The 8869-nt window shown below is 42.5% G+C and overlaps 2 protein-coding genes across 2 annotated transcripts; one reads left to right on the forward strand and one right to left on the reverse strand.

Moving 5' to 3' along the window:
- The first annotated feature begins 278 nt into the window (after window positions 1–278).
- On the forward strand, window positions 279–3060 carry LOC127343938 (uncharacterized). Its single transcript, XM_051370156.2, has 5 exons — window positions 279–489; window positions 618–725; window positions 1820–2059; window positions 2652–2711; window positions 2790–3060. The coding sequence occupies exons 1-5, from the start codon at window positions 373–375 to the stop codon at window positions 2892–2894; spliced, it is 630 nt and encodes a 209-aa protein (XP_051226116.1). The 5' UTR covers window positions 279–372; the 3' UTR covers window positions 2895–3060.
- Window positions 3061–3453: 393 nt separating this feature from the next.
- LOC127343936 (uncharacterized) lies at window positions 3454–8480 on the reverse strand. The gene is made up of 12 exons (XM_051370154.1): window positions 8305–8480; window positions 8082–8207; window positions 7895–7956; window positions 6944–7009; window positions 6754–6861; window positions 6031–6097; window positions 5518–5602; window positions 5165–5325; window positions 4924–5025; window positions 4227–4449; window positions 3906–4063; window positions 3454–3768 (listed from the first exon to the last, which is right to left on the reverse strand). Exons 1-11 carry the CDS (start codon window positions 8305–8307, stop codon window positions 3930–3932), a joined length of 1137 nt encoding a protein of 378 aa, XP_051226114.1. The 5' UTR covers window positions 8308–8480; the 3' UTR covers window positions 3454–3768; window positions 3906–3929.
- Window positions 8481–8869: the final 389 nt, after the last annotated feature.

The following is an 8869-nucleotide window of genomic DNA, read 5'->3' on the forward strand; positions in this document are numbered from 1 at the left end:
GAACATGTGTAACATGTCAAAAATAAACGAGCATGTTTTTTAGAGCTATGATGAGTATGGGTACATGTAAAAAAAACTAACATGGTATGGCCACACGGGTAGACAAATCCATTTCGGCCGAAATCCAACCATTCGGGTCTGTAGCAGTTACTGGGCCAAGGTCAAGGCAACAAAAGCCCAACCCCGGTCCATCGTTCTCCGCAAAATTGATGAAATGAAACCGTCCAGTTCGTCTGGCCTCCCCTGGAACCTTCTCCTTCCTTCCATTCCACCCCAAATTAAACCCCCACGAACCATAACCCCGCACACAGGAGCCAAACCCGCCCGCCGCACCAAAAAGCCACACCAGCGAGTTCCAGAGATTCACCGGAGATGTCGGCGGAGGAGCTGCGGCTGGACCTGGACGAGCTGCGGCGGCTGGAGGGCCTCGCCACGCGCCCCCGCGTCCTCTCCCTCCTCGCCAACGAGATCCGCACCGTCGACGCAAAGGTTGCATCTTTTTCTCTCTCCCTTTCTCACCCCTCGCCCCCCGCGCTTGCCGCCGATCGATTCCGTTCGGCGCGCCGGGTGGATTGCGGTTCGTGTTTTCGTGCTGATGTTTCTCCGATTACTGATAGTTGGCCACTGCCGCTGCGACCGTGCCGGTTGCGGCGCCCGCCCGTGCTGGTGTGAGTTACGTCACGCTGGGAACGTTCAGCTGGGACCAGGACAACGACAAGATCAGGGTACGTACGTTGCTGCGAGAAATGGAATTACTACAATGTTTGATCTTTATCTGCGAGGAACTGAAATTTTCAATGTTGATCTTATCTGCGAGAAATGAAATTTTCAAAACTGCAGTGCCGATTAGTTGGTCTTGTATCTCATTATGGTTGGCTACTTTAGGCCATACGGGCTCAGTGCGCAATACTAGTTCGTAGAACAATCCCTGTTTTAGAATTACAATGTTTGTCTACTGTTGCTTTACAGAAAACGAAATTGAACACACACGCACTGACTGGTACATAGTGCAAAATAATTTAGGATGTAATATACAGTACTTAGGATTAGTTGACTTGGGGAGGAAACGACATTTTGTTTGCCGCCTTTCTTCCTAGAAAATTACCTGGTCATCAGAATTCCAGAATTTTGTTACTTAATTTTTTCCTTCAGAAACTTGAAAAGTCATTTCTGTATGGGCACTGAACAAATCTTTTTACCGTACCGATTTTCTCCTCAAGGACAGTTGGACCTGCCCTACACATTTATAACAGAAATCAGGAGATTATGGCATTTTGCTGGGCATTAAGCTAGAAACCAAATTTATGTTTCTCGGTAGCTTTATATATAATGGATTAAAATAATTTTGTAGTTGACTCATGGAAAATGAGTATATACATTCCATTCTATTTTAACAGAAACACATTTTTTACTTTTATGAAGTTTTAACTGAAATTAGGAGCACACATACAGTTTTGTGGCATTTTGCTGGGCATCAAGATAGGAACCAAATTTGTGTATCCCAGTAGCCTTATATTAGGGTTAGGCTCAGTTTGAAATGACTCCAAATACCTTTTTAGTAGTACTATGCATTTTAACTGAGATTAGGAGCACAAAAATGGCTTATGTCTTTTTCCTGGCCATTAAGCTAGAAACCAAGTTTATGTATCTCCTTGAGTAAATATAATGGGTAAGAATCAGTCTGTAGGTGACTAGTGAAAAATAATTATATGCACCCCACCTCTGTAATTGTAGACTGAACTCCCATGACATTTATATCCGATGGTTTCCCATCCATGTATTTTAGACAAGAGTTTTTCTTCGTATTCTATCCTTTCAGGTTTATGTATTCCTTGAGAATGTTGACCAAGAGAAGGTTGAGACTACTTTTAAGCCAATGTCAGTGGATATTAAGTTTCATGATGTTAAAGGCAAGAACTACCGGTGTGCCATACCAAAACTGAACAAAGAAATAGTTCCTGAGAAATGCAAGGTTGTGGTCAAGCCTACAAAGATTGTCATCACCCTCTGGAAGGCTTCTACAGGAAGTTGGTTGGACCTGCACTACAAGGAAGACAAGGTAATCGCTATGCCTATGCCAGGCTATTCATTAGTTTTATTTGTAATGCTAATCGAATCCAGTTCTATAATTTCTTGAAATCTCTTATGACTTGTATTGTCTAGACGCATTTAGGATATTTGTAAGGACCAATGGTCACATTTCCCATGGGTGGTGGATTCTTGTGGGAAAATAGTTTGTGCTAGTGATAATTTCTCCTCACTAGGAAATTCCATTTGATGAATTGAGTTAGTAGGAACCTCATCTATATCTATACCTTTATATAATACAGCAGTTTTGAATTCTGACTAGCCATCGCAGCGATGTGCTGTCTTGTGTACTTGTCTTGTGCCATTCGCCTTGCCAGCCAGCTTTGACCGAACCCTTATATAGGTCCTGACTTGCCCTTATATGATGTGAATTCCTAACCTACTCTAATTTATTGACTGTTCCGGTCGTTACCACTTACCAGTCATTGAAAGTAAGCTTGCTCACCTCGGTGCAAATCATTGAACATGGTTATGATTAATATAGTATAGCGCTTGTACTTGGAGGCTGACAATCATGTTATTACTGCTCATAGATAGATGGTCTAATTTTGTCTTGGTGACAGTTCAAGCCAAGCGCGGGCAAAGATAAAGATCCCATGTCAGGACTTATGGATTTAATGAAGGTAAACATCCCTTCATTCTCTTGACTTGATCAATATGTATTGGCATTCCTGGTGATAATGTGTTGATTTCACGTGCAGGACCTGTATGAGGAGGGGGACGACAATATGAGGCGCACAATAGGCCAGTCGTTGATGGATGCCAGGACTGGGAAGACAGCTGATCCAATGAGGCGATTACCTTGAGCTGGTAGTTTGGTTCTCTAGTAGCTGCTTAATGCGCTGGGTTGTTCCATATATTCAGTGTGGGTGAGAGTATTGTGTTGCCGAGTGCGACCTGTCTGATACAAATGCCGTCCTTGTTTCTGGGTTGTTTTAATTTGAAAATCCTCACGCTCAGCGTATTGTCATATCGAATACTTTTTTGTGCGTGTGTTTTTTGCTGCAGAAATTTCTCCACGGAAAGCCATCGAGTACCTGCTCATTTTGCACTTAAACGTCTCGTTGTCCATGTTTGTACGCTCATGGGTGCTAGCTGGTACTGCCTTACACCCTTTGTTACCAACATCTGATGCACAATGAGCCATTATTTCTGTGCCAATCATCTACACCCAGCAGGCTATTCTAGATCAGCAGACTTCTTGTACTTGCGCTGCCCAAAACAGCATTTTCTCTCATTTCGTTGGTTGCCCAAATGGCCATGTTACATCAATCAAGACTTGAAAACAAATTCATCTAAAATTGAAAGAAATCCGTATGAAACACATATATACAGAAAACGGTGTAGGTCGCTGACAAAAGGGTGTAAAGTCTGGGTAATATACCTACCATTTATTCACTTCATCATACAACCTAATCAATGAATAACTGAACTATTTTGGAGTAAGATTATTATTACATCATAATATTTCAGTCTAGCTAAGAAGAGCTGCAACGGCGCAGAAATCGTGCTACAACTTCAGTTTACAACGATTTTTGTTCCTTGCTTGGGGAGCAGTATAATGGAAAATAATAATGGTGTAAATAAGGCTACTTTGGTTGTTGTGGAGAAAGATAACTTTGTTCTAGACTTCCAGTTGCATGTTCAAATACACAGCCAGCATGAATCCACTTGACAATCCTGAAGAAATAAAATAAAATTAATCGTTAACTTCTCCAAGGAAGAAAGATCTAGGTTTGTTTCTAGAAAGAAGACTTTAGATCTCAGTTTTTTTGGTTCAGCACATCGTTAGCTAGGCAGTGGATGTAAATATTAACCTGCAAAGCTGATCATGCTTGGTGCTAAACGAGAAGCTGGCTTCCATAGTCCTGGTTAAACTTATCATAGCGATGTGCTTGGAGATGGGCTGACGGCCTTGTGTTCCTCAAAGCAAGTTCAACATCATCAGCTTTAAGAGGGCCGACCTCAGGCAGTTCTGCATCCCAAAAAGCACATAAAAATGTAATGTGTTCATTGTACCAGTGACAATACGTGAAACTCAAGGTATCAAGTTTCAGGCTTCAACTTAGGTTCTATAGTATTTCACAGAAGAGTATGAAAGGTTTTAGTAAATCAACATGACAGAACTCAGATCTAACCTTCCTCTGGCACCACCTCATCACTGGCATCAAGAACCGACATAAGACGCCTTAATGGCTGCATGGCAGCTTCTTTGCACACAAGACGGATATCTGAACCAGAGTACCCTTCAGTCTTTTCAACTAAAGTTTCGTATGGGATCTCTAGACTTGAGGTCATAGATGGCAGAAGTCCCTCAAACATGGCATGCCTTGCTTCAGCTTCAGGAAGTGGTACAAGAATCTGATGAAACAAGAACCATAAAATGAGACTGCGATTAATATTTCGAATATATGGTAGCATGGTTCCAAAGTTTTCTTTAGATGCTCCTGATCATACAAGTGTGTGGTCCTACTTTGTGCCCATCCATGATATGCAGTTGGAAGTTAATGTTTGTAGCTATGAGTATCCATAAACTATAGATTTAAGATGCCAATAAACTAAAAAAAACATGTTATACGTCGGTGTGCTCTCTTCTTGAGACTTTAGGAACTCCAAATAAAACTTGACCTAGAACAAAGCTTCTAGAGGCCTGACATATAAGCCCGAGGAAAAAAAATTCAACCAACGCATGACTGAAATGACTGTCACTAACAAAGATATATTTATGAGTTAACAACTCTACTTGGTTTGAATATTTTCACTATTGAAACTGGGAGCATGTCCTTCATGTGGGAAACAACTTTACTTGGAATGTAAATACTTTACATGACATACCCGCTTCTCAAGTCGACGGAGCATAGCTGCATCCAACTCCCATGGTAGATTTGTTGCTGCAAGCACAAATACTAGGTCGTTCGTTTTTGTCAAGCCATCCATCTGCAGCATAAATTGGTGTAAATATGGATCTGTAACCTGAAATCTGAAGCCAGGAATGCTTCAAACTAAAGGTTTAGGAGATCATGTAGTAGAATGCTACAATAGCTTGCTAATTCTATATTTCCAAACATGTAGAAACCTGAATAAGTAGCTCAGTCTTCAAGCGTCGACTAGCTTCATGCTCACTACGGGCTTCACCACGTTGACTAATAATAGCATCAATCTCATCAAGAAATATCGTGGATGGTGCATGATATCTTGCAAGCTCAAAAAGAACTTTGACTAGCTTCTCAGAATCTCCTGCACTTGCACAAAAAGTGGACATTACCATTAAATTTTCCTCATCGAACAAACCTGAATCATGCCACATATTACAACATAATATACCTGAACAAATTTAGCATATGCAAAACATCCATGATTGGTAAGCAAATGTAAAGTAATCTAGTAATAATTGTATTAAAGGACAGGAGGAAAGTTAAAAACACACACCGCGCCATTTGCTGACAATTGATGACGCTGAAATGTTGAAGAATGTAGTATTGCACTCAGTAGCCACTGCTTTTGCCAGCATTGTCTGAAAATAAAAACTGCATTAAGTTGGCAAGACAAAGCATATCTATATAGCAAAAGGGCTAGTCAAATGAGCGCTCTTGCATGGTCTCGAAAGAATACTACAGAACTGTAAATAAGTACTCCCTCCGGTCCATAGTAAGTGTCATGGTTTCAGTTCAATCTGAACTAAAACCACCAAACTTATTATGAATCGGAGGGAGTACCAATATTCGTCACGGTAGTAAATTTTTGTTCCACATGACCATTGCTAAATGAAGTTATGACTATTATATCTCTTGCTTCAAATTACAGCACGTAGTGATTTATAGGTCCTAGGAGAGAGATCTAAGAATATGTGGAAAAGAGAAGGTATGTAAGGAAAATATGGGCATAAAGTTTTGTGCTAAGTGCAGTAAGTTGGAGAAGTAGTATCTCTAACAAGTGTACAACCTTTCCAGTTCCTGGAGGACCAAAAAGTAAGATGCCTTTCCACGGTGATAGTAGACCAGTGAAGTACCTGAATAGAGCAGAGAAAATGGTTAAGAAATAATTGACAGATCGATCATCCATAGCAGTATGAAAAGCCTTTTAAAGCTTTAGTACCAAGGTAGACAACTGGGTCTAGAGCATTCAGTAAACCTCTAACACCTTAAGTCCCAGACTAGATCTGGTGGAAATTGGACCGGCGACCTTTTTTATAATAATTAGTGGTCACTAATGCGTGACTGGACCAACTTTTTCCAACTCTATGATAGAGAAACGCCAGGGACAGAATCTGAGAGAAGTTCTTTTTATTTCTTTCTCTAGAATACTATCTTGTATCTATCTCACATTTCTTGGCAGTTCACCTAAACCTAAATACGTAGGATAATTCATTGCGCTTGGCTACTCTGCTCCCTGTTAGCTAATTCATCAAAGAAAAGTGAACAATAATATCGAAACATAGTATAATTCTAGGCATCAATTTTGTTTGGTGAATCAAAGACGTTCAACTACTTTCCTTCTCGCAGTTTATTACTTATTTTGAGAAGAGACAATCATCATGTGAAGAAAGATAAGAATCTTAAATACCCCTAGCAAAGAGCAGAATGAGGTAACCAGTTGCACACAGTATGAAGTCATGACCAAAGATGACCATTAATAATCTTATGAAGCGTAAAATAGCAAACTTACTTTGGGTACTTTATGGGCATAACAACTGCCTCTTTCAGGAGGCGTTTTGCAGTCTCTAGTCCCTTGATGCTTTCCCATTTCACATCTGGGTTTCCTCGGATAATATCCCTGAAAAGGAGGGGAATAAATTGACGGTTAGACATTGCCAACCTAATGTTTTGAGCATTTGCGAAGTTTAGATAGCTCATACCGTAACAATGTCTCTGCTAGATTGCGCATTTCAGCTGACTCAAATGGTGGTAGGAGAGGCTTCTGGCTGTAAAAGCGGCCGCCACAATTGTCATGTTAAGGTTCTAAATAACTAAGATTTGACCATGAAAAAATATATTTTTGAGCAAGAGAAAATGTCGAAATTGAATGAAACGCGGTAGCAACTGAGAACTTTCCGTATATTAGTTTGCCAAGCCATTGTTTGGGAAGATGACACATGTTTTCTCTTTCCGTAGACAATTACTGTATGCCAGATAGCACTCAGTATGGAACGAACTGGACATGTGAAAAGAAAGATGAAACTAGTATTTCAAGTTGTGCTTTCACTAAAACCCCAAGAATAGGCACACAAATTATTACCCCTAAAGCCATCCTTGGTAGCACAGACATGGCCAATCCTTTATGATTTCACAATTCTCTTGCAAGACAATTCTTTGAACTACCTCTAGAAAGCCATCAATGTGCAAGGGCGTGCGGCCCAAAACTCGAAATCCACTGCTGAACTATGGTGTCAAACCTTAGTATAAAAAAAAAGATGGTGTCAAACCTCTTTGGAGGAGCTGCATTGTGCATTCATGCGTTCAACAGACCAGTTGGAAGTTGGAACAGCATGAATTGACATCCCAGTTGTTTAGTTCTCTTATGATGATTCCAAGCCAATTATAACTATTCGCCAAAAAAAAGGCAATTATAACTATGCGCCTTTTCCACATCAAGTACATTCCTACAAATCAATAGCTTCCATATTCAGTCGAACCCCTGAATTCAGCACCAAAGTCTAAAGATAGCAACTAGTACGTTAACGCCCGAACGGCCGAACCTACGGCTCGAGATCTGGTAAGCAAACCCCCACCGCATGACCAGTCCTCGCTTTAAGACTCGAGGACTTAACAACTGACACGAGGAAAGTCAAAAGGGAGAAATGTCTCACATCACATCAGCATTCCCGTCGCGAATCGCCGCGGCGCGCATCGCCGGCTGCCCGGCCTGAGCCTGAAACAGAAAGAATAAAACCCGATCGGGGGTCAGGGGGAACAGGACCAACAGAGAACACCTGCATGCACGCATTCCATCGGCCAAAAGGGGCAGGAGTTAGAAAGGGCAGGGAACGGACAGACCTGCTGCTCGTACTGCTCGTAGATGGCCAAATCGGCGGTCCGCTTCTTGACGCTGCCGTTGGGCTCCCCGTTCTGCTCCGGTTCCTTCTTGCCCCCGAACTTGGACTCCCAGAACCCCTTGAAATCCTGCAAAAGACGGCGGAGAACCCGAGATGATGATCGGGCGGCGGCGGGGAAGGGGAAGGGGGAGAGAAAGGGAGAGCGGAGAGCGAGTGGCGCGCACCATTGCTCGGATTCGCCGGCCGGCAGCGGGGCGAGCGGGAGGGAGGGAGCGAGCGGGTGGAGGAGTGTGGTGTTGGTGAGGTCGCTGAGCTCAGACTCCACCCGAGTCGCCGGGGAGTCTGGGACAGAGACAAGTACCGGAGATCGGAGGGTGGGGCCCGCAGCGGTTTGTCTGGAACTCTGGATGGCAGCGGGGATCCAGATCCGCGGGGATACTCCGTGCGCATGACTGCATGAGCGTGAGCTTGTCACTCACATGGGTTCACCAACCCTCGACGGCACACAACTACAGGCCGACCACCGAGCATCCCCTCCAACTCGGCCCGACTCAGCCCGTTGAGCCAGATACAGGCCAACGAATAGAGCCCAAATGAAACAAAAAAAAATTGAAAGTGGGCAGCCTAATTAATTTTTTTAAAGGCAATATGTTAATATTACACCCTGTCGTCTGCAACAACGCAACAGACTAATGGCAGTACAGATACACACGGACAAAAAAAGGAAAGGAAACTAAAAAAATAAAGTTCCGCTACCGCGCAATGGTATTCCAGCTCTACCACCAACAA

This window comes from Lolium perenne, chromosome 3 (genome assembly GCF_019359855.2).
Source record: "Lolium perenne isolate Kyuss_39 chromosome 3, Kyuss_2.0, whole genome shotgun sequence".
Lineage (NCBI taxonomy): Eukaryota > Viridiplantae > Streptophyta > Magnoliopsida > Poales > Poaceae > Lolium > Lolium perenne.